Below are 25785 nucleotides of genomic sequence, written 5' to 3' on the forward strand. Positions count from 1 at the left end.
GGGAGTTCAGTGCGAAGTAGGAGCCAGGCCCGCCTGGGGAGCCAGCCCCCAGAGCTGCAGAGGTGCAGCTGGGAGCCTGGCCCCAGGAGTCCCCCGGGGCCAACAGGGCAGATTAGCAATCTGGAGTCGCACTCCATGGACAGCCTTCACATCAATTACAATGTCAATGGTGCCTCCCTGAGTTGTGCAACATGGTGGTTCATGGGACACAAAGAAGATGGACATAGGGCCACTGAGCTGTTCACCTGTTTCCATACTTCTATTGTCATCTGAGATCTCTTGTAATTTTTCTGCACCTTTCATTTCAAAGGGCTAAAGTGGGGCCTGGCCTAGAAGAAGTGAAAGGCCTACAGGAGAGACCAGCCTTGTTCTGGTGGGGTGTCAGACGGGCAGGGTACAGATGGTGTGAAAGGCACCAACCTCGGCTCCCCTGGGACACGAGGACAGCACACTCCACAGACATATCAAACTCAATTTATGTCTTAAACTGACTCCTTATCTCAGCAACCCCTCCACGCAGGCCTGCTTCTCCTCCTGTGTTCCCCATCTCTGTGTATGTCATCACTACCTACCCACATCTGGCTCTGGCTTCAGCTCTCACTCTGCCCTACTTTGCACCCTATGCCCCACCTGCACTGAACTATTTACAGTTCCCATAATATGCCAAGTTCTTTCATTGCCCTGCCTTTTCTCATGCTATTCCTTCAGCCTGGAATCCCTTCCCTACCTTGTCTAGCTGTTTATCTGTCAAGCGTCAGCTCAAGCAGCCTCTCCCTCTACGAAGCCATTCCTGCTCATCTCCTCATCCCTATCCCAGCCCCTCATCTGTCCCCAGGTAGAGATCAGTACTTCATTTGCCTCTGTCGTCCCAATGTCTAGCTGGACAGCATTCAATGTATATTTTATGAAAAAAAAAAAAAGAATGAAAGTTGAGGGTAAATTTTAGGGTGGACAGAAGAGTGAATTTGATTAACAAGACTAAGCCCACGTGTGGTACCCCAGTGGCACCATGTTTCTGGTAACAGCATTTCCCAATTCATCTTTACTCCTAGGCTATTCCTTTCTCGAGCAGGGTCCCCTCTGGTCTCTGGGCCCTTTGGGGACTTCCCCTGACCGCACACAACAGGTGCACCTATCCTTGGGTCCCTGCTCTTCTCAAACACTGGCCCCTGATGGCTTCTCTTGTCTGTGTGTGGATTGTGCTTTCAGGGGAGTGAGCCCTGAATTACCCACCTGACTCAGCTCAGAGGCGTTGATCTGGTAGGTGGGTGAGAGGGCTGAAGACAGGTCATTTCTTGACATCCGTGAGAGGGAACGCCTCAGCTGGGGGATGTGGGGTCATCTAGGAGAGGTGGGGGCAGCGTGCAATGGTTCTCACCAATGTTATGTCATCACACTCTCTGGCAAGCTCTCTGGTGAGCTCTTTGATCTCCAGCCACACATGGAGGGGGCGATGGCAGCCACCCATGTCCTCTGCAGCAGGCTGGTTTCCAGAAATGCCCTTGGCCTTGTCCTGACATGAACCACGTAGGCCAGCTGCCTTTCCACCAGAGCGGGGAGTGCTGCCCCTTCAGCCTTCCAGTCTACGCACCTCAACTCCCCTAGGTCAGCCTCCTCAGCCTCCCCTTGGGCCAGGCACTCAGGTAAGTGGAGTCAGATCTGCTGGTCTTTCTTGGTTCAAGCTGCGAAGGTACTGCTTCCTCTAACCTGGCCCTGTCTTCACCATCCCCAGCAGCAGCAACAGCCAATTCTGTGAGCTTGGTGTTAGGGAAAACCTGTTGCTTTGGTTCAGGAGGAGCAAAAAAGAGGCTAAACTTCAGTCTCCAGGAACCTCACAATCTGAATACAAATATGCACAGCACAACTGGGGGTCGGAGAACAAAGCTCTCAAACGGTGGAATTTATTTATTTATTTTTTTGGTGAGGAAGATTGGCCCTGAGCTAACATCTGTTGCCAATCATCTTCTTTTTGCTTGAGGAAGATTGTCACTGAGCTAACATCTATGCCAGTCTTCCTCCATTCTTTATGAGGGATGCTGCCACAGCATGGCTTGATGAGCAGTGTGTGGGTCCATGCCCAGGATCTGAAGCCACGAACCTCGAGCCACTGAAGCAGAGCACATGAACTTAACCACTATGCCACAAGGCTGGCCCCTAAACAATGGAAATTTTAAACATCAAGTCCAAAAGACAGACACACCTATGCCCTTTTATTTTTAAACAAGTTATCCTAAGCCACATGTTTTCCTATTTAAGGGATGTGGAGTTTTCACCTCTGTTCCAACTGGCCCTGCCTCTGGTCTGTGAGCAGACAGCTCTCATCCCCAGATTCTGACAACAGTTCCGGCAAACCTATAGGACGAAAGCTACTTCAGGCCATATGTCCAAAGAGTCCTAGGTGGGCAGGTCTACCCCTGGGCCCTGGCTGGGAGATGAGGAGAAAGGTACCAGTCTGGTACCCTCATAAGTGAATCTATTATTCTGGTCCCCCATCTCTCTGTCCCTTATGCTACAGGAATACTCCTTAGAGGGAAGTGGAGGGGCTTGAAAGAGTGGGCAGATGAGAGAATCCTGACAGTTAAAGACCAGGATCTGCAGAAGTGTGCATCCTACCAGGCACTTCCACAGGCTGCTTCAAACAGACAGTCTGATGGGTTTGGAACATGGGCTTCTCTGGCTAAGACTTCTGGAGCCCCACAGGCAAGTATTTCACACTCTTCCCAACCCTGAACATAAACCAGTGGGGAAAATGTCACTTCAAACCACAGCTTCTTTCTTGAAAGAGCTGACACTGTCAGAAACCTGCTGGGTTTCTAGATACCAAAAGGTGGGTTTGGGGAGAAATTTGGGGAAAGGGTAGTGGGAAGACTTGAACAGTTGGCACAGTAGAGAGGAATCTGGCTTCCCAGTCAATCAAGGAGGGGAGGATGAGGTGGAGGGATGGGAAGGGAATAAGAGGAGGAAGCTAGATTAGACGGCAATGGGCTAGGGAGCTTTGTGGAGTGGTGAGGCCAACGAGAAATCCTGGGTGACGAGATAGCCAAAATAACTTTTCAGAACATTTCAGAAATATGATTTCAAATTGTTTGCTGTGTGATGTAATCTCTCCCCAGTGGCCCACAAACCTTCATTAAAAGTTCTGCTACATGTTACAGCATTATTTTTGTGGTTGTTTTGGAATAGGGGTGGGGGTTGAAAGCAGAAGGGGCTATGTTCCATATTTGAATTGCCAGCAGGAACTAAAGAAATGGCTACACGACCAGAATAGTGAACAAAACTTCAGATAACGCAGAAAATTAGAGCCAGAGGCAACTATGAAAATCCAAGTCCCCCCAGTAACTCACAGAAATCCTGGGGAGGGCATTGGACTTTCCACAGGAAATGGGAGTTGGAGCCAATGTCGTTTGAATCTCAAAGGACAAGCTACCTCACCTGACATTAGGTTACAAATACGCTTTGCATTGTCAGGTGCACAAAGCCTTGCAAAACATAAAATGCATCACACTCCTCTTTCCTATCCAGGGTCTAGCACAGGAACAGCACATAGCAGGGCCCAGTAAGAGCATGGGAATTGTCCATGAATGTCCTGGTTGCTGCACTGGGAAGCCGGCAGTCTCACGCTTGGGGGGCAGGGCGGATGGAGCAGGAAAGCCATTCAGGCTCTTCCACCCCCGCTCCTCATGCTCTCCACCCTCTGACCCGTTAGCCCTATCCCAATGGCCGGATAACATCAGCTCTGTGGCCTGAAGGTCCTGTAAACAGGCAAGGCCCAGCGGAGACGGTGGTGAAGGAGGTCACAAAGGGTCGTGCAGAAACCACACTGCTCTGAATCTGTTCTGCCCACTCTTAAGTCCAAGAGGCAAAGACTGCCCCTTGGGAGGGGGCTTCTGGGCCAAGGGGCCTGCGGTGGGGGCAGTGAGTGGGCTGTCTTGGGCCCGGGATGTTTCCTAGGACTGGCTGTACGATGTGTCGTGTAGGGCTCTGGTCTTTGCTCGCAGGTATCCCCCTTACGCTCTTCTGAGGCCTTGCCTGGAATCCTGTAGCCCCAACCCCCCACGCGCTCCGCGGCACCCTTGCAGGAACCACGCACCGCTCACAGGGCTGATGGCGCCACCTGGTGGCGCAAAGGATCCGGCTCATCCTGGGAGCTTCATCACCCGCGAGCTGGGAGAAAGAAGGGGCGGTTTCGGCAGCCCAGTCCAGCGTGGTGACGTCATGACAGAGCGCCGTTTCTCCCCGCCTCTTCCCCCCTCCCCGGAGCTGCCAGTACTTGACGTGGCGTCGCCGCACTCTACCCTTACTTTGCGTGCGTGTTTGCGTGCGGCGGAGGAGGTGGCGCGGGCCGGTCGGAGCTCGGCGCTGCTGCTTCTGGTACTCTTGTGGCCGCCGTCGCTGTCTGGCTGTCTTGCACCGCCTGCGGACGAGACGCCGGCCACAGCACCGCAGCCCCGGACGCAGCTCGGCGCGGGGCGCAGCGGGAGGGTGGGCGAGCGCGGGTCGGAGGGCGCCGCGCGGGCGGGCGGGCGGGCGCCCGTGAGTGAAAGAGGCGGGGGCGGCGGGGCTGCCGCGGGCCCGGCCGGCCGGGGGATGTCGATGCCTGACGCGATGCCGCTGCCCGGGGTCGGGGAGGAGCTGAAGCAGGCCAAGGAGATCGAGGACGCCGAGAAATACTCCTTCATGGCCACCGTCACCAAGGCGCCCAAGAAGGTGCGGGGGCTCTGGGTGGCGGCGGGGGCGCGGGCTGGGGCCTCGCGGAAGGGGCGCGAGCGAGTCCCGGGCTCCAGCTAGTTTGGGACTTTAGGGCGAGGTTTGAGGTGCCCCGGGACGGCCGAGGTGGTGTGAGGGTTGGGTGAGCGGCCCCAGGCCTATCCTGAGCTGGAAAGGCCGCCCCTGACCTCACTTTCCTTTGTCCCTCGGCCCTCGGGATCTTTTCGAAACCCGACAGGGCTGGGCCTTAAATTTACGGCTGACTTTTCCTGGATGAAAGGTCTCGAAGACGTGAGCGGGAGGGGTGAACGAACTCAGTTGACTCTTGTGACCAGCCCCAGGGGATGGGGGTGTTCAGAAAACCTCCCCTCAGGGGAGTGGGTAAATCGGGTAGAGCTGCTTGGGCAAATCTTTGGAAGCAGTGGCCGGTTTATCCAGCAACTGCGTGCTAGCTTGGAGCAGGAGGAAAAAAATGCATGGAGCTAGCTAGCTCTTTTATGCAGGTGAAGGCAATGAGGGCAGCGTGAGATTGAAAAGAAAACTGACTTTCACCTTTTACAATCGTCCAGTTGCTTCGACATATGTAAGAAATTAACATTTGGAGGTTGGTGACAGCAGACACTGTCATGGATACAGGTTGATCGTAGTCATGTGGCTAGATCACTTAGGCATCCCCTGAGAAAGGAGCTTGGGTGGGTTGGAGGGGTGGGTGGTAAAGAACGATTGCTCATTCTTTACTGCACTTACTGAGGCAGAACAAGTTTAGTCTGTTGTACTGGGGGTTGAGCTCAAAGGACGCCCTTCTAATTCTCTTGTTGTGGAAGATTAAATGGCACCCTTTGGACGTTTTAGTCTAACTAGCTCTCAGAGTGGTGGAATTGGGATCTCGAGTGATTTCTGAGCATTTGCTGCCAACTACATCTTGACTTTCCGCATACCTGGCACCCAGTTAACGGTAGACCAGAGAACCTTTGCAGAGAGGTGACCTTTCTGAAACCAGTGAAACCTGGATAAATATTTCCCTCCTGTACAAAGACAGTGTATTTCAAGGCTGTCTCTGCCTGCAGTGTTGGATGGGATGCAGTGCTTGTTTAAGCTGAACAAAGCAAGATTTGCAGCAATAGTTAGTCTTTGAGGCCCCTACACCTGAACTAGTTATGCTTTCATAAATGGGAGAGGTGACTTTTTTAATTAAAGAAATTAAGTGCTTCTGAAATCAAGTGCAGGATTAAAAAGACAGGTGACCATTGTGTGCTTCAGCTCTGTTTTCCCACGAAATTAAGATCTTACCAATAGAATGCCTTAAGAATGGTTGTAGAAGATCCCTTGATTCTGCGGAGTCTGATTAACCTTATTTTTAGTGCTCTCAGTTCAGCTGACTGCTTTGTTGGGGCAGTAACCCTTTGTAATCTGCACTGTTTGGAGACAGAGCCTCAGCCTTTATAAGCGGAATGCTTAAGGGTAGTACCTATGATGAGTTAGGGGGAAAGAATGGGAAAGTCCTGATACCCTGAGTCCCTGAACTCTTCTTCTCCCCATTAGCTTATCCTCTTTTGTCTAGTTGCTTCAGGGATTAGGTGTCTTTATTCTTACTTGCCTTTATTTTAGTAAGCCTTTATTCTTGGAAGTGCCACTATTAATAAGACAAAGTTTGTATTGTAGATTGTAAACTCCGTAAAGGCAGGGACTCTTGTTCACTCACCGTTGTATCCACTCTGTCTGGCTCTGTACCTAGCATATAGTAGGTACTCAAATATTAATTGCCCACCTGGCTGACTAGTAGTTGAGATGCCTGTATGGCTGCCTACCAGGAATAAATATCCCTTTTCCTCTTTTCTTCCCAGGAGGAATATTGCTAATGTCTATGATTGTCAGGCCAAGTGCTAGTGATTTTAGAGACTCATTCCATTAGCTGAAAGAAGCGGTCTCTGCCAGGAATGTGGGAAGACCCTGTTGTAAGTTTCCGTTGGCTGGTAAATGTACCCCCATGTTTTTTATTAATCTTGCTCTTTCTGAGCTTTATTGTTTAGCATTTACGCAGCACTTTGTATTAAAGTGCTTTATGATGACTAATTACCCTTCCCCTAGTGATGATAAAAGGCATTTATTTAGTTAAGGAGTTGGTTGAGGACTAGTCAAGGTCGCATAGCAAGTCCTAGGTTTTTCAGAACTTCAGCTGAATTGGACATTGTGATTTAAGTCACTTTTGTACCTCTGCCATGTATTGATACGGTGAGAAAGCATGAGAAAAGTACGAAAAAATGTAGCTTGGCGTGTCCTGAATGGTGTGAGAAAAAGGCCCTTTAAGTGGTGCCGTCCTTCACCTGTGAGGATTCCAGTGTGGCTCTAGAGAAAGTAATCCTTGGATCATTCCAAGCCCTGATGCCCCTCAGGAAATGAGGACATTTCTGGTGCCAGTCAGAGGCTATAGGTTACTTCAGGGTCACCTTGATGGTCCTCAGATCAGAGTGCAGTGTAACTAGTGAAATTTTATTCACTTTGGGGAAGAGTTGACGTTCATCAATTAAAAGCGGAGATATTGAGAATCTTCAACTGTATCATAACTTACTCAGTTTTGTATGCCCCAGGGTCTACCACAGTGCTATGTAGATAGTACTGTTTGTTGGTTTGATTCGTGGCGTGATCTGGGTGTTAGGAAGCCGACTAAATGGGTACCACCTTAAGCAAGTGAACTTCTATGCCTCAGTTTCCTCATCTCCCAAACAAGTGCTTTTTGTTTGGAATGGGCGCCTAGCATGTTGGGAGCTAAGATAGCAAAAGTGGTTTTTAGAAAGAAGTCTATTTAGTATACTTACACTCTCTCTTTTTAATGAGCATTTGAGATAGCTTATAACACAGGACACATACAATATAGATAGGAAGTCAAAACTGTCGGAAGAAGGAAAAAAGTATTGTTAATCCTGAGGGCTAAGATAATTGATGAGGCTGATCATCACATGCAGCTCTGAGCTTCCTGGGAGCCAGAGGATAAAGGGAGTCACAGAGTTATAGTCTCATTAGCAGATGTGGGAAATAATACATACCAATTCCTGAGGAAGATAACTTGTGCCAACGCTAAGTTCTACAGGAAATTTTCATGGGACAGTATGAATAACTATAGTGTGATTCACGTGGTAATGCATGTTCACAGCTGTCACTGGTGATTTCAGGTGGTATTGCCAGGAAAATTTGGGTGAGAAAAGGAGTCCTCGAGTTGGAAGGGTAGTGTACATTGTACCACACCTAAAGAGGATCCTTGTTTAATGTTGGCAGTTACAGTCCAACCAAATAAGTCGGCTAGTTTCCCATGATCTCTGGGTATTTATCCTTGTTTTTCTGTTACTTTTTGTTGCAAAGGTGATAGCTGTCCTTGGACCTTTGGAAATTGACATTGTGTCAAGTTGATTTCTTTTTTCATAGACTAAACTCAGATCTCCAGCGTTTTGATGAAACTTCCTAAGATAGACATGTTTCTCTGAAAGGCCTATCAAGAACATTTACTATTCTCTGCACTTCTGAACATTTGGAGGGGCTCTCTGGAGTTACACATTAGGCATTTGACCTAGGGTGTATGTAGTTAGACCTTTACCACCAGCACAGTAGAGGAAAGAAGAAAAAGAACACAAAAGAAACTACTTTTGCTTGTAGGGTATTCTTTATTGGAATAAAACATATATAGCGCCAATTCATAAAAGGGTCAGCTGAGACTTAAAAAGAACAGCAAATAGAGCCCCAGTGAATACCGCCTAGATGTTCACATGTTGGGTGGAATCCAGGATGGTCCTCTTCTCATCTGGGTATGTTATGGCTAATTCTTGTGCAGTTTTATAGCATTACACCAGTGCTGCTTAGATTCGCTGAGAAGAGATTTGGTAGATTGACATTTCCTATCTTCTCCACATCATTATTGTCTCTTGATTCTTTTCAGAGCACTACAGTTTTAGTGGCAGTCTGGAACAGGAGTCAGGGCTGTAAGAAGATCCTATCTTGTTTAGATTTCTCCACAGATATTGATTACCTCTCTTCTTCTTCTTTGATTCTGTTTAGTTAGTTTCCATGTTACTTTGTTCTAAGTTCCTTTAGACTTTTATCTTGTAACAGAGAAATCTGTTCATTGTCTAGATCCCTTGCTGGCAAGATAACAAATGCGTACCTTTTGTTTTATCAGGAGGGTATCGTTTGAATCCAGTATGTGTTACCCAATATAATATTCTTCTAAAGTTGTTTATAAAGGATGTTTTAATACATAGAATCATTATATCTTTAGTTGCCTATGACTCCTAATAAGTTTACTCTGCTACTCAAATAGTTATGATCTGTAAACAAGCGCTTTAATGCCCTCCTTGGGGCTGTTATTTAAAGGAACTAGCCAGTAAAGGAGGATCATTTGTACCTATCTGTTTCTCAAGTTTGGAAATTTGAATATTAAAATTTTACAAAGAAGGGCCACCATTATTATACTGGGTATAATAATTTAGAACACATCATATTGAGGTGGGTCAGAAGCATCCCCATCATATATGAACAACACATTTGCATAGACCAGAGTTTTTTCCATCCTGAAATCCAAGAATCCAAAGTTAAAAGACAGATTCTTACCACAGGTTCTCCTTCCTATTCTTGTCAACCTGTCAGTGTCTTGCATGTGGTATACAGTTAAAAGTTCACATGGAATTGCGGTCGCCTTTTCTCTTCTGATTCCGTTTCCCTTTGACTCATTCAGGTAGTTCTTTTGCTATCCCACTGTTGCTTGGCTGTTATGTAAGACTTCTTTAACTTCCCCTTTTTGTTCCTAAAACTGTGAATAGTAGTACAATGTAAGTTAAGCACTGGATTTTTGGAGCCAGGTTTACTTTCAGTCTCTACCTTCTAATAAGTCGTGTGACTTACCCTGTCTGGGCCTCCATTTTCTTATCTGTAAAATGAGGAATAATGATAGTATTACAGAACGTTGAGGGGATTATAATTTAGTAAATACGAATTAGTGTATTTTCTCCTTTATAACTAGAGTGACCATATATTCTGGTTTGCCTAGTACGGTTCCAGTTTATACCTGTTATCACAGCATGCCATTCAATGAGTGCTTCCTTACACTCTGAAAAGTACCTTGGTTTATATGGAATTTTGGAATACTCTTAAAGAGCCCAAACTAAGATGTTTCTCTTGGAATGTCTTTTCAAAAGGAAAAAAATTTTCCCTGACAAAAATGTTATTTTATGTAGAGCTTACACCTGTGAACACTAAAATAGTTGTTGATTTCCAGGAGGTACATAGACAGTGAGAGAGCTTAGAGCTTGTGATGGAAATGGCATGATTTCTGCCTGACCACTCTCCCACCCCATACCCTATACCACACAACCCACCCATAGAAAGTGGGCATTTGTCAGACACTGGGCTAGCTGAGTCCAGGAGTTTATTTCATCAAACTGCAATAGTTTGGGAGTCTTCCCAAACTAGAATCCTTGAATTGCATGAAACAATTCCAAAGACTCTTCTGAGTTGTGACTTTATCTTTTTATATAGTCACCTTCAGATTGCATCTCTCGGTACTCCAGCTCCCTCCTCCAGGTACTGTTTCTCTCTGCTCTAAACAGCCTGCCCCTAATTATGTATACACTGATTTTCTCCTACAGAAATGTGTGACCTTTGCTCCACAGCAATTACAGAACTAAGGTAGAACATCCATGCCTTTGTTGACACTCAGACTAGTTTCATTTTTGTTCCTATCTCTGTTCAGTTTTTCTAAAGGATTCAGTCCAGGGCCTTAATCTCAGAATGTATATAATGATTAGTACTGCTTAGCAATATACAGTGAGACTTAATCATTTACTACCCAAACAGTTTAATGAGCTACTGGTAAAAGGTCGTATTTGGAATGCTGAGGTAGAGATTGGGAAAGGACTTTGACAGAACCACAAGTCTAGGACCCTCCAAGTGTGCTCCTGCTTTCTTGCCGTGAAAGCCCAGTGCCTCAGCTAAAGTGCCTCTGTACTTAACCTGTAGGGCTTAATGGGCTTAAAATGTTCTTCTTTGCGAGCCCGAACCAGTTTGCTTCTTTTAAAATGGACACCCTGTACTCAGTTGTGTGCTAGAATGAGGCTTAAACAGGAATAGTTTGGGGCTGCTCGCTGTTCCATGCTGTTCATCTTGGACCTGCCTCGGGGTTATTAGTTCTTTACCATCTGAAGAACTGCCTAGCTGAAGCAAGCCCTGTTGTTTATGTATTTTTCTCTTGTCTCCTGAACCTGTGTGTATACAATGGCATCGGTGGAATCCCACGGAGCCTGTGTGCTCCTGGTGCCAAGGAAAATGCTAATGTGCTGAACTGCAGTGGTGCGCCCCGCTGTGAGCTAGATGGTGAATTGGTGAGTGGCAGAATGAAGGGGTTAAAGGCCTAGAGGAGATGAATGTAACCATGTTCCATTCATAGCAGCTTCCTGAATGAAGCTGTTCATATCACTGTGTTTTGAGTAATGTCAGGATTTTGGAAGTTCTGTTTTTAATGAATGGCTCCAGCTCTTCTAGTACTTACTGATTGTATTGAGGTGAATCTTTGGGGCACAGGTTTCCATAGGCGTAATGGGGATTACTTTATCCCTTTCATCCAGGACTGGCTTGACCTTCAGTCAAAGTTTTTGGGCTGTGACCTGTTTCTGTTACAATCTTAGGATCTTGAAGTCAAAAAAGGGACCTGTCAGGAAAGTTAATAGGACAGAGATTCTGCTCTGCCCTCTGACCACCCAACCCAGTCTCTTTCCTCAAAGGTTGTTTGGGCTCTCATGACAGTTAACTTTATTTTGGAGATGTAGAAAAGAGCTCTTTGCCTTGAATTTTCAGAGTGCGCACCCCCAACTCTATTTCTAACTTCAGAAGAGAGGTCAATAAATAGACAAATCTGTGTGGGAGGCAGAAAACTTAAATAGGTTTCTCTTTTGCCAGTTTGAGGGAATGCTCTTGAGATATTCCCTGGATTAGAGACTCTAAAACAATGGTTCTTAATATTTTGAGTCACAGATCCCCTTAAGAATCTTAAGAAAATCATGGTTCTTTCCTGCGGAAAATTCAGGAGCTTGGATACACTTTCAGAAGATTTATGGTATCCCTTGAAACTCATCCATGGATCCTGGGTTAAAAAAACCTGATTTAGAAGGGCAGGCCTCTAAGCCTTCCTATCTCTTTCCTTTACAGATCCAGAAACTGCTGAGATTTCCAGCTTGCAGTTTGTCCTTGGAATAAAGCTGAGGTTGTTGGTGTTCTTTGTCACCACCCCCCCCCCAACTTTGGGATGTTCCTCAGCTTCCCAAGAGACTCATTATCAGTGCCTTGAGGGTTCACCTCGGTAACTTATGCTCAATGAACCAGCATTTCAGCATCTTGGGGGGTTTTTGTACTGTTTCAGTCCCACTGTACTTCATATGAACTGTGGCTGCCCCTAAAGCTCCAGAGCTGATTCCATAGGAGTGTTTAGAGTAGGGAGCTCACATACTAAACTGAGTATCAAAACTAAACATAATAATTTGGTTCCCTATGTCTCTCAAAAGGAGGTTTGATTTAAGTATAATACTTCTCAAACTGTTTTCAGATATCTGAATCTTACTCTTCATTTGATTTCTCTAGACCAAAAATATTGAGGGCAAGGACCATATCTCACACATATATATAGTATGTAGTGCCTGACAAGTAATACTGTCAGTAATTATTTATTGAGCAAAGTATTGTGAGATGATTATTCCTAGGAGAAAGTGAGTTGGCTTCACTTGGTGGCTTTGGCTCACTTTCCCCTTCAGTTGGCCAGGGTTTTTCTAACTAAGACTCCTTTCACGTGGGTGATAATGGAGTACCAAGAACTGCTGGTGAGAAGTTGATGAGAATTTCCAGCGGCTTAGTGGATCTATTTATAATGCCTGAAATAGGAGGTAAGGGAGGAGACTGTTGAGAATACATGGCCTCCAGCGTCTTAGCCTAGTAATATGAGAACCACAAGGCAATAGGCTAGAAGCTTAAGGATATCCTTAGACATAATGGGAAAGGTAACTTGAATTTCCCACCAGGTTTTAAACCGTTAGCATTAGGGACACTGCCCAAAGTTGAAACCAGTATTCTGGTTTACACCTGCTTGATTTAAGGAACAGAGGCTTACTCTTAGAGTGTTTGAGATTTGGGGGCCAGTGATGAGTTGAACAGTTTGATTTTAGAATGTGTGTTGGAGTCCTAAAAGTAATAACAGCTCTGCCCAGCAGTGCTGAGCAAACTTCTGATTCTTCTCATTCTGCAACCCTGGCTGCCCTTTCTGAACCAAAGGCTGAGTTCAGTGTTCAAAAGTTATCTACACCCTTGTCTTTGAAATACACCTGTAGGTTTATAGTCTTCTGAGAACTGGACCAGTACTTGTCCTCACCAGAAACTCAGGCTCTAGTTGGCACTGAGGATTTTGTGTGTATTGTTTCCCTCGAGTATGTGACCTAGGCGGGATTCAAGGGGAAGGGAGACCTTCAGAATTCCACAGCTTTGGAATTAGAAATTGGTGTTCTGTAGACGTGGCAGATGTGTTCACTTGTTCTGGTAACTAATTCAATTTCCTGTCGGTGGACAGGTGGTATCCAACTTCTAATTCAGTACTCGAGTTTTTAGTGCCCAGCTTCGGAGCACCAGACTTCTTAGCAAGCAAGACATGAAGATTCCCAATGTTTAGCTCTTATGGAGAGTAGCCCAGCTGGCTTGTCATGCCGGATTAGATGAATTGTGAATGTTAATTATACTGATCAATACAGTGGCCTTGGTAACAGACTTGTAGTTGCTGTAGAATCTGTTTACTTCAGATTTGTAATAGAAAAGAGACCAAGCTGGTTGGGAACATGATGTTCTCTATGTGTAATAAACTGTGTTGTAAGTCCAAGGAAAATGCATGCTGGAGGAACTGACCCCATTGCGTCCCTTCCCCAGGATTTCTCAGAGGGAGGCATTACCCTGGGAGTGGTTTCTGTTCTTTTTTGCTAGTTGAGAGTGAATTGAGGTTGGCAAAGCCTTGGCTTTTAGTGAGGTCAAGTAAAGGATGTTTACAAATCATAAAGATTAGAAGGAGAGTACCCATGTTGGGAGGCACCTCATTTCTCTACCTAATTTGAAATTAGGAGTGCTGAGTTGATGAGATTAGTTTCACCCCTTGCATTCAGAAGGAACTCCTCCTGTTTCAGGAGTAGTGGGTACAGAATTCTGCACATTCTTTTCTGACTCCACAGGGAAGGGATTAGCTGAGCGCTGGGCATGTTTGGAATGAGAGCACCTTGCCAGTTTTTACTGAATTTGGACCAAGCCATTGTAAAAAGATAGTCTCCCTTCCTCAGACAGCTCTTTATCATGTTCTCCTAAACCCTTGTGGATCCATCTGATGGGTTGTCTGTACCTCACAAATGGAACTGGTATTAAAGGCAGAGATTTCTACTTCCTTTGCCTTATTTGTTTTATCTCTAAACAAGACGTATCTGACGCATTTGTTCCCTGTGTTCCTTGAGTGGCTTTATCAAGAGCCTGGTAAACTCAGTGTGCCTTTGTTTGCTTTTTCAGATCCTGCTTAATCAGAATGGGGAGGGATGAGGGTAAGGAACAGGTGGAGAACAGCTTACACTTGAAAGGTCCCAAATTTAGAACCACTCTTCTAGATTATCTAGCAAGGCTGGTCAAAATTGTTATGAAATCTGATATTGGGGTGGTAATGCAACTATCACCTACCTTAGATGACACTGGCCATGAGGAAAAATCTTGTGTCCTGAAAATAACCTATACTTACTCTTATTGCCACAGTACTCAGAGTAAGCTATGACCAGAAATCCTGCAGCCCTATCAGCTCAGAGTTGAGCACCTACTGTGTCCCAGGACCTGTGCTACTCACATAGGATACATCAGTGAACAAGACAAAGATCCATATCCTGTGACGCTTACATTCTTTGTGAGGTTATTATTTGGGTTGTGTAAGTCTGGTGTAGTGGTTCTTTACCATTTGAGGTTTGGAACCCTATCAAAGCTGTGTTCATCTTCTAGAAAAATGTACATATATGTATCAGTTTGCGTGTATGGGGGAGTTGGCAGCCTGAAGTCCATCCATGGATCCCACTCTAACAAAATCTGGAATGTTTTCCTGGAATTGAGAATATGGTGATTGGGATAAAGCCAGGCCTTGAGTTGGGTGTTTGGAACTATTATCACCTAGCCAAACTGGGTTGTAGTTTATTCATCTGTACAGCCAAGGCAATTTGCAAAGAACTTGAGGGTGTCTCTAGAAAAGGTAAGTTCAGGGAATGCTAGGCCTCCACGAAATCAATAGCATTTCTTGAGTCTGTGCTCTCCTTGAAATGCTAAGAATGATTTTGACGCTTTGTCCCCATTCCCACCTCTAGTGTCTAGTTGGCTGAGCTTCTTGGACTCAGTAGATTAAAAATGGAGTCAGAATATAAGGATTTCCTTAACATGATAATTTATATTGTGAATTCCTGTACTAAGAGTGATGGTAAAATTATAAAGATCATGAGAGGGCAGTTTAGTGAAATTCTATCTTCAAAACACAGAAAATCACAGGAGTTGATTGAGGGGCTGAGGAAATAGCCTAAGAGTAAAGATTGGAGACGATGACAGGAAAAAAGGAGAGCAGAGCTCAGAAAGAAAGCTGGTAAGCCAGATAGCCAGGAGAGCAGCTTCCTCCTTAAGCCAAAATGAGTAAATGTGAGACCTAGACAGAAAAAGATTCCTTTTTAGTCCTGAAGGGGTCTGGTACTATTGCTTTATTATAAAGTAGACCATAGTATAAAAAGGGGAGGGCATCCGATGCTGACTGTAGCTAACACTGCTGTATGATATGAAGGAAAGTTGTTGAGAGAGTCAATCCTAAGAGTTCTCATCACAAAGAGAAAATTTTTTTTGCTGTATCCTTCTTTCTTTTCTATTATTTATACACGAAGATGGATGTTAGCTGAACCTATTATAGTAATCATTTCACAACATATGTAAATCAAACCATCATGCTTTATACCTTATACAGTGATACATGTCAATTATTTCTGTAAAACTGGAAAAAAATAATAAAATTTAAAAAAAGGAGGGCAGATAAGGCTTTGCTTTATTTATACTGATATTAATATGTCACTGTCCCTGAAAGAGTTGGTGTTTGACTTGAATGAATGGCCAAACCCTGCCTCAGGGTTAGTACGATGTGTTCTCCAGAAACATGAATGAAATTTCGTGGGAGGCGCTGGGAGAAGAATTATGTAGAAAAGATATGGCTAGATTTAGAGGTTGGAGCACAATGAGCCCACAGAGTCCTGTGCCAATTCTCCCTTCACTTCCCTGAAATCTGATCTTTCGTATAACCACAGGCCAAGACCTCTTTAGGGTGGCCTTTACAGGGATATTCTTGTTTCTCTGCCTGAGGTCGAAGGGGAACTTTCCAGACCCACACTGAGGGATTGCTGAATAAGTGCTGTATTCAAGGCCTTCCAGGCCAAACTCCTATAAACTCGAAGCCCGCTGGAGAACAGGAACCTCTAGATAGTTCCAGTTGTAACTGCTCTCCGGCGTATAGAAAAACTGTTCTGCTGTTAATATAAAGCCGTCTCGTTGTTTGCTCAATGATGCTTTCAAGCCAAAGCTACCTAATCTAGGGGAATATAATCACATCTTTATTTTCTGTTTTTAAAGATTTTATTTTTTTCCTTTTTCTCCCCAAAGCCCCCCAGTACATAGTTGTATATTCTTCGTTGTGGGTCCTCCTAGTTGTGGCATGTGGGACGCCACCTCAGCGTCGTTTGATGAGCAGTGCCATGTCCGCGCCCAGGATTCGAACCAACGAAACACTGGGCCGCCTGCAGCGGAGCGCGAGAACTTAACCACTCGGCCAGCCCCTATTTTCTGTTTTTAAAGAAGCCCTTTAAAATGATCAAAGAAACTTCAGACCTCACTTCCTGAGACTGTTTAGATGTGTTTTGAGATTCTGTTCAGCCTCTGAAGCTATATAGTTAAAACCTGCTACTCAGTTTTTGAAAAAATGCTGTTCTTAAAAACTATATAACCAGAATTTTTTCTTTATGTATTAAATGAGTACTTTAAATGTCTTCCATGGATATGAACCTAGGATTCAGTAATCACATATCATGTTACTTAAATCCAGAATAGGGTACTTCAATAAAATTAATAACCTTACAGGAACTTTTTTTGGTCCTAGTAGAGTCAGTTAGAGAAGTGGTACTACAAAGTGAGAAAGCATCAATGACAAAATGTATCTTTTAAAAAAACCTTACTTGGGGTCCCCAAATTTAATACAACTGGTTTTGTATTGGGAAAAGCCAACTTTGCGAGATCTTTCAGACATGTTATAAGATGTGAGGTGACTTGGAGCGGGTACTCTTTGGCGTACCACAGATGAGAAAGGAACCTAGTGGAATGTTCTCAGTTTAAGGGCATGTTCTCTGATTGTACTAAGTATTAGTGTATAAAAGGAAAGTTCCCCCATCGCCATTCTGCACAGGATAAATAAAGCCCCTCTAAAAAGCACAAAGTATATTCTCTGTTGCATGTGTTAAAGTATGTCATTTCTTGTGAAAATAGCCAGCAGGTTTCTTAGATGACCAAAAAAAAATCATTGGTCAGTTTTAACCATACCAAATTGAAATCCTAGTGTAAATAAATACAGGTGGAATTTCTAAATTGCTTTTGATCCCAATAGAAAATTCTGGGGTCATTTCTTTCATCCTACTAAAGTGATCAGGATTAGATTGCCCATACATTCTCCTCCTCCCCGCTCCATCACCAAAAAACAGTGAAGTATATTCCAGAATGGAGCTTTTTGCTTCAGCAATCTTTCGGCTCTGCTCTTCTCACCTCGCCCTTTCCAAGTTTAAGGAGCAGTACCTCTCAATGGCAGTTCATTGGAAACTTTAGAATGTTGTATTTCTTTTCATCATTCTGCTTCTCCCAAAAATCAGTCTAGATTTTGGAACAGAAAGAATTCTTTTCCTTTCCCAAAGCTCACAAATGTTCATCTGTTATTGTGAGCTCAGAAAGCTTCAGTGCGATAGTAGACTTTTCTGTAAACTGACCCCGTGAAAATAAAGGATAAAGCTGCTGTTTCCCCCACTGTAGTTTAAAAGAAGGATAGTACTGGGCTTGTGGGGATGTTTTTTTAAATCTCAGTCTTGGTAACAAGTTTGCCTTGAGCTAGTCACTTAACCCCCACCCCTGTTCTGTGTTTTCATCTGTGAAAGCTAGATCTAGCACTCAAAGGATTCCAGAATATTTTGAAACTACAAACCTCTATAAGGAAATCATAGCCGTAAGCCATTAATGTTGAGGCAGAGTACTTAAACTAGAAAGTCGCAGAAATCTAAGCATTCAGGGCCTTTATTTTCACGATATTAGTAAGTGGATTTCAAACTTCTAATCAGCTTTAAGTCTTGATTTAATGCTCTCAGGTGGTTTTACTTGTTCTTTGTATGCCAAGATTTAAACAAAATTGATTTGAAAATATTTATATGAGTGATGTTCTAGCAGTGTTATTTATTGATAAAATTTGCCAAATAACTGTTCCTATACAATTGATTTTTGGTTTGCCATACAATATAAAGCAAGAGGTCTTTATCCTTGTGCATCTGTCCACTTTGCTCGTTAGAAAATAGCTGTTCAGAAAGTCATTGGTCAGGAAAACCCGATTTTTGTGTTCTAGTCTGAGAGGCAGAGAGAGTGGTTGAGGGGATTATACTGTATTCATTCCAGAGCAATAGGTAGCTCATATTTTTAAATAGCCCCAGAGGAGTTGCAACCAACAATTCCTTTCAACCATCCTGTTTCTTACAGGCTATCTAAGGTCATGATTTTATTTTATTTTAATTAATTAATTTAAAGATTGGCCCTGAGCTAACATCTGTTGCCAATCTCTTTTTTTTTTCCTTCCTTCTCCCCAGAGTCTCCCAGTACATAGTTATATATTCTAGTTGTAGGTCCTTCTAGTTGTGCTATGTGGGACGCCACCTCAACATGGTTTGGTGAGCAATGCTAGGTCTGCACCCAGTATCCAAACTGGCAAAACTGGCCACTGAAACGGTGCATGCGAACCAAATCACTTGGCCATGGGGCTGGCCCCTAAGATCATGATTTTATACTGAGACTTTGATCTAAAATTGGACATATACATCTCAAGTTAGAAAGTCAAGAAGGATGCAAATATTACCTGTCTAGAATGAGAGATACAATTACGTCTTTGATGAGACTGATTATCTTTGATAGATTCTTGTCCATGTATTGTCTCTGGTCTCTCCTAGAGGCTTAATATTTTGTGTTTTGTTTTTAAGAGCTTTGGAAACTCAAGCTAGCTGCAGCTGGTCTTTAAAGTGATTTCACCTTGTCCTCTGAGCTTGAAAATATCCACTCTAACTACAGAATGGATTCTGAAAGGTCCCATTGACCCACTCACGTTGGAAACAATACCTGTTATTACATAGTTACTATTTAACATTAGGTCTTTAAAGTCAGATTATTTAATGTTGAGTTTTGATGGCTTTTTCTTCCCTTGAAGCCTATATTTTATGGGAAGCAGTAGATGGTGACTAAAAACTGATACGGTTTGTCTCATTAAACTTTGTTGAGGGGCTGGCGCCGTGGCCGAGTGGTTAAGTTCTTGCGCTCCACTGCAGGCTGCAGTGTTTCGTTGGTTCGAATCCTGGGCGTGGACATGGCACTGCTCATCAAACCACGCTGAGGTGGCGTCCCACATGCCACAACTAGGAGGACCCACAACGAAGAATATACAACTATGTACCGGGGGGCTTTGGGGAGAAAAAGGAAAAAATAAAGTCTTTAAAAAACAAATAAATACATAAATAAAAAGAAAAAATAAAAGAAAAGATACTTTGTTGAGTATTAGTGTAGAGTTTAGAAAACTGACCAGCATAGACTTGGCTACCACTTACTGGGAGCTGCTTATATTTCTTCTGCCCGGTACTACTGGCAAGGACTTTCTTGACGTTCATCGCTCCTTGGATGTAGCTTTCCCAAATGCTGAGCTGACTCGCAGGTGGGATTGACTCACTCAAGCAAATATGTGAAGAGGGTTTGGATTTGTAAAATATAATTGGCTTTCAACTTAAGCTAGACTTCAGATGAAGGAAGGAGGAATTGTTCTTATACATCTCCAATCTTGTTCCTTCTTGGTAGGCTAAGAAATTACACAGATGGCGTTTGTTCAGTATGTGTGGCTTCCGAAATGCCAGAGACTCCATCATCCTTGTAGAGCTGTCCATTGGTCGCTTGTTTTCGGTGTTAACTTTTCTTCTCATAGAAATTCATTTGGAGAATACAGATTTACCTATTTCTAAGCAACTGACAAGTTTTCATCTTAAAGAACATCCCAGCATGACTTGCAGTAAGGTTTGCCAGTTTAACTTTTTGTGAGCTTCATTTAAAATCAAGGGTGGCTTTAGAGAGGACTTCAAATTAAGGCTAATGACTTTTTATTACAAACGTATAAGGTGAGCACTAGTAACCTGGCTTGTTCTTTCCCAACATTCAAGAATCGTTGATTCTTATACTCCATGAACCAATACAAAGTGATTTCCAAGCGAAAAATAACAAGGTGCAGAATATTTTGCCGTGCTACCTTCTGAGCAAGAAAGAGAGGGAAAATAATATAAGTACACATTTGCTGTTTTCTACCTCCACAAATGAGCATAAACCAGAAACCAATGAAAATGAGGAGGGGGAAGCAGAGTTGAAGGGATAGGAATGAAAATGAGACTTCTCTGAATATACCTATTAAACTTTTGAGACGTGTTTTATATGTCAAAAAATAAAAAGAAAGGAAACTTTAAAGTTGTTTATAAACAGAAACAAATGAACCTAACTACATTTCAAATTAATTATACAATCACCCAGGAAACAGTGCTTAAACTAACCATCCTTTGTGAAATATATTCTAAGGACAAAAAGAACTTCAGTGAAATGTTGACAGTTCACTGTGTAGATTATTGTTAGTAATAATATTAGTCTTGTAATTTTCAAATTATTTTATGTATATTATAGAATAAAGCAAATAAGTACATGTATTATTGCTATTAGAGACCAAGATTAACATAAGCGAAAAGAGATAAAAATAGGAAAATTAAAAATTAAAGGAAATATCAATATGACCTCAAGAGTAAAATAAAAAGATTTGTTTCTCTCCTCACTGAAAGAAACTAGGAACACTGACGTGTCTAATAGCAATTAGCACACCTTTTGCCCAGATATTACTTTCTAAACACCATTTCCCACTGAAAGAAATCAGGGCTCCTTGGAGAAATGGCTGATTCCAGGTCTGAAGCAGAGAAAGAACAAAGTGGACCTGGTATATCCAAAGAAGTACTTTAAATGGGGTCACGTCAAAAGGACAGAAGAGTCAGCTTGAAGGAGAATCCCACTGGCCCAATTTGGGACATTTGGAGCGTTCACTGCACTCATTATGTAATTGAGTGTAACATATTGAATAAATAAAGCATGAATAACAAGTAAAAAAGAAAGTGAAAGAGGAAGAAGAAAAACTTCTTTACGAAAGATTGCCAGCTAATGTATATGGAACAAATGATTGAAAAAAGTTGTGATTCTATAAACTCCCCCTTCCCAATATAATTGGTTCAGGCAAGGAATATGAACAGATGGTAAAGTCACTAGGGAACAGCATATTCACAGGCTGACAAGTATCCCACAAATTAACCTTTACTTGCAAAGGAGAAAATATACTTTTCAAAGACTGATGGTCTCACTTTAACAAAGGATTCAGTTTAGAGTCACTGATAGTGGAACAACTTGACATTATGTGCTACCTGCTGCAAAGTGAAGTATGCAACATGATCTATGAAATATTCTTCTCAAAATTGTAATCTCTTTCTACTCAGACCTCAAAACTGCACTTTCAGTTTACAGGAAGGAAGCGATCTGAAAAATTCAGAATATGGGAGATTCTATAAGGCAGTTGGCGTGGACTCTAAAAGGAAAAGTGAGGATCACAAGGCGGGGTTGGGTAGGGGGGAGGCAAGAAGACTGTTCTAGATTAGCAGAGACCTAAAGGAAGCTAACAGCCAAATGCATTTAGTGAACTTTGATTCCAACTTGAGTTGGAATAGTTGGGGATGCTGTTGGGTCTACAGCTATGAAAGGTGTTCTTTCGGAGAAGTTTGACTACAGACTGGATATTTGAAAGTATGTGTGTGTACATATGTATATATACAGAGAAAGAAACCTAAAATGGAAAACGGAAAGATTCAATCTAGGTGAAGGTTATGCAGGTGTTCATTATACTATTTTTTAAAAATTTGTATATATTAAAAATGATCGGAAAAATAAATAGAAAGTGCAACAGTGGGCGGGGACTGGGAGCGCTTTGGTGTATCACTAAAGTCATGGGTATGTTCCAGGAACCTAGATTTCTTCAGTCACCTGTACCAAAAAAAAAATTTTAATGTTGATGATAATCACTGTCAGGAGAAAGAGAAGAATGACTGACATGTTTTCATGTAATATTGGTAGCAGATTGAGAATGAGGAAAGTATGGACAGGCCAGGCAATTGGACAGGTAGATAGTTAAATAAGCATTGAAACATAGTCTGGGTGTGTACATTCTGTTGTAAATTGTGGTTTTCAAAAGATTAGGGTAGGCTTTTCCTGTCCTACTTGTTGCCATTTTTTAACTTCTTAATTTTACCTCTAGTTGGCAGTTGGAGGCCCAGATCACTCATTTTGGCAGTTTTTTAAGCTTTACATTCCTTCCTCACCATTTAAGTGGCTCAGCAGTGTGGGCCCTGGCATTGCCTCACCACTTTCTCCTACCAACGTTGATGAAAGATCAAGTCAAGTCCCGTTTTAAAAGGAATATTTCTTCTGACTGTGGAATTGGATTCTAGCAAATGTGTGTGTTATATCCTGTTACTGTTGAGACACAGAGATGGGTGGAGTCGGGGAGGGAGATGTGTGTGATTAGTCAGCTTGCTCACCCCCTCCCCCCGCAGAAACTCAGCACCCATCTGGAGAAACTGAGAACTTAAGAAACTTGAGACAAGGAAGGAGGGCAGCGAGCAGCCAAAACCTGCCTGAGTCTCAGAAGAGTGGTTTCTGCACTAGGGAATGGAAGAAGTGACTGAAGGTGGCTGTGGATTTGACTCTGGGACCTGAGATTGATTCCCTTGAGATAAATTGTTTTCTGGTGATGTACCTGAGGGCAACGTGTTGGGAAGGGGAGGCCCTTCTTTGAGAAATTTCTTTTACCTAATTGAAAGTCTGAAAGATGTTCAGACTTACATAGTTCTTGTATCAAGAAGTTGGTGTTTACTGATAACTGTTTCTTTGGAATCGTCTGAAATGGGAATCAGACTGATCAGTGGTAAGTATCAAGAAAAGGTCTTGTACCTGTTTAGGCTGACACCCATACTCTCTTACTTTCCTCTGAAAAAAGAGCGGGTGAGAGTAGAAGCTGTAAAAGAAAAAATAAATGTCAGAAGATGTGTGAAAGAGGGATTAGAAAAGATGTGGTAGGAATCCTGGAAGGTGTTTATAGCACACTGCTTAGTAATTGACTTTATTAAAATTTCTAGCTTCTATAGTTATTTTTTTGCTCAGTTGCTAAGTGTTAGCTAAGAAATATGCTGACCATAATTTCTAAACAGAAAAATCTGCACACACAATGTGCTGGAGGAGATAGTGGGACAGATTATGTAAATTTAGGAAGGTCTTCAGACAATCGGTGGTGTACCAGAAGAGGGCTACTGGCCCTTCACATAATGCCGACTGATCCCTCTACTTGCGTCTAAGCTATGCTTTCCTTAATGATTTGTTTTTCTAATGATTGCTGTTTACCTTTGAGTCTGGTTCTTCACTCTTAGGAGGAAACCTTGCTGAGGAAATTAAAAGCTGTTAGATAAGCATGTGAAATAACAGTTTTAATAAAATGTCTAGCCTAACCTCTGATTTTTGGAGGCCTAAATTAAACAATATCCAGATAGGATTGTGAAGGTTACAGTATCTAGCATGTTCCTAAAGAAGCAGTAAAATTCTATTAGAACACCATTTGTGTTATTACACTGTGGGTCAAAACACATCTACAGATTGTAAGGGACCATATTTCCTTTTGTAGATCTTTCCTGGAATAGCACTGGGTACTTATTGGTGCCTACCAAATGTGTTGACTAAAAGAATATAATAGTCCATGAGCATTATCCTCATGATCATCCATTGGCCATAGTGTCATAGTGGAATTCTGGTGGCTTTTAATTCTGATTCAGGAGCTACAAGACAGAATTGAGTGGGACCTGGGAAGAAAGTGTAGCTAAGCTGTTTAACATCTGGATAGATAGACCATGTGTTTGTGGAAGTAAACTTCTCAGCTTCTAATGGTAAAAAAAAAAATATCAGGATCAACTGAACAAGTTGTATACAACAATTTTTCTTCTCTGGAGGCTTATACCTGTTTGGGATTGCCTGTGATTCCTTTTTCTTGGTAAGTTGTTTACAGCAATTCTTTCAGCTCACTCTGTCACCAGACTCTGTCACTAGGTGGTGGATGTACTGTCCCCCAAATTATTTCTTCAGTAGAGCTTTTCTTTTATCATTCTCAGTATCACATGGAACAGAGTCAAACATTGTACCCACTAAGCTCTTTGAAGAGATCCTCCAAAATAGCACATTAAATTGGTCTGATATTTAATTGAGTTTTTACGAGTAGACTTCTGTATTTGGATGTGCTATCTGTTGAATGGGTCAGTCTGACCTCCTAGCCTTTCTCAGCTGTGATGTTAGTCCAAGAATGGAACACTAGTGTGCTGCTTGTGGGGAAAGCTGTTTATAAGGTGGTGAGTATCCAAACACAAAAAGTTCTTTAACATAGGACTTAAGATTTTCAGATACTTTTTGGACTTCAACTACCTTACGTCCCCTCTTCCCCATCCTACGTCATATTTAGACCTGCCATTCCTTGGAGATCTACATTTGAAGAACACTAAAGTACACCAGTTAAGACTTAATGATTGGGAGAAATCATGATAATAGGAAGTAATGTAAAAAGAACAACTTTGCAGTAGTCTTTGGATTTTGTTTTTACCTAAGTGATCATATTTGGCTTAAATGCAGTGTGTCCAAGTCAATTAGAAGGCTGTTATTGAGATATGGTTTTACTAGAGAGAAAAGTTGTGATACCCAAAAATTGCTTTTGGTGACAGTGTTTTATTTACAATGTGAAGGTGAAGGACACTCCAGGAGGTGCTTCACTAAGGAGAAGGCAGAGCTGCTTACTAGCTGTGAAGACGGCCGGTGGAGGGAGCAGGGCTGGTGGAAACTGGCAGAGCAGCTGCCTTCCACAGCAGCAGTTGTGCTGTAGGTTCTCTTCATCGTGTAGTTTGGGGGTGGGAGAGAAGACAAGGTTATTATGCATCTTTGGGTAGATGGATCACCTTAATTATAAGCAGTGAGAATGTCAAAGAGCTGCCAGAATAGATAGCCACTCATCCATGTCATGGCTTGAGTTAGCATTCTGCCCACTTCAAATATAGATGGGGCACTGTGCTGACTAGTAAACTACTTGCATCACAGTCTGACGTGTTTAGATGGGAAAGATTTTGCTAAGCTTTAGGCTACTAATGAGCTGTATTAATACAAGGTGGAATTTTAACTATTAATGTAGTTCTGAGGTGCTGAAGCAACACATTTCTATCTTGCCAGAGTCACCTCTCTATTTTTTATTTAAAAAACTGCGAATGTTATTGCATTTCCCTCCCCCAGTGCCCCACCCCTGGGTAGATGGTTTCTGGGAACATACCCAGAACCTTTTGAAAAAAGATGAGCAAGGGAGGGAATTGTAACAGCCACGAGAGGAGAGCAGCTTCCGAATAGGCTGCCCATGCCAGGAGCAAGGAGGCTGATGAAGGAAGGGGCTGCCTCTGGAGGGTGTTAAAAGGCATTGATGGTCTCTTGACTGTATTTTTTCTGCCACCAAAATAACTGCATATTGGATTGAAAGTCATTACTTTGATCCTGGTTTCATCCCTTCAGTAAAACTAGCTTTGCTGACTGCAGAAG

The 25785-nt window shown here is 42.9% G+C and overlaps 1 protein-coding gene across 1 annotated transcript in view; it reads left to right on the top strand.

The window, feature by feature from the left end:
- Positions 1-4320: 4320 nt before the first annotated feature.
- The window catches only part of AHCYL1 (adenosylhomocysteinase like 1), a 34690-nt gene continuing 13225 nt past the window's right edge, over positions 4321-25785 (top strand). Inside the window, exon 1 of the mRNA XM_046645511.1 lies at positions 4321-4707. Within this exon, the coding sequence (XP_046501467.1) occupies positions 4588-4707 (120 nt within the window). The 5' untranslated portion in view covers positions 4321-4587. The remainder of the gene's footprint in view (positions 4708-25785) is intronic.

Source organism: Equus quagga, chromosome 18, assembly GCF_021613505.1.
Source record: "Equus quagga isolate Etosha38 chromosome 18, UCLA_HA_Equagga_1.0, whole genome shotgun sequence".
NCBI classification, from domain to species: Eukaryota; Metazoa; Chordata; class Mammalia; order Perissodactyla; family Equidae; genus Equus; species Equus quagga.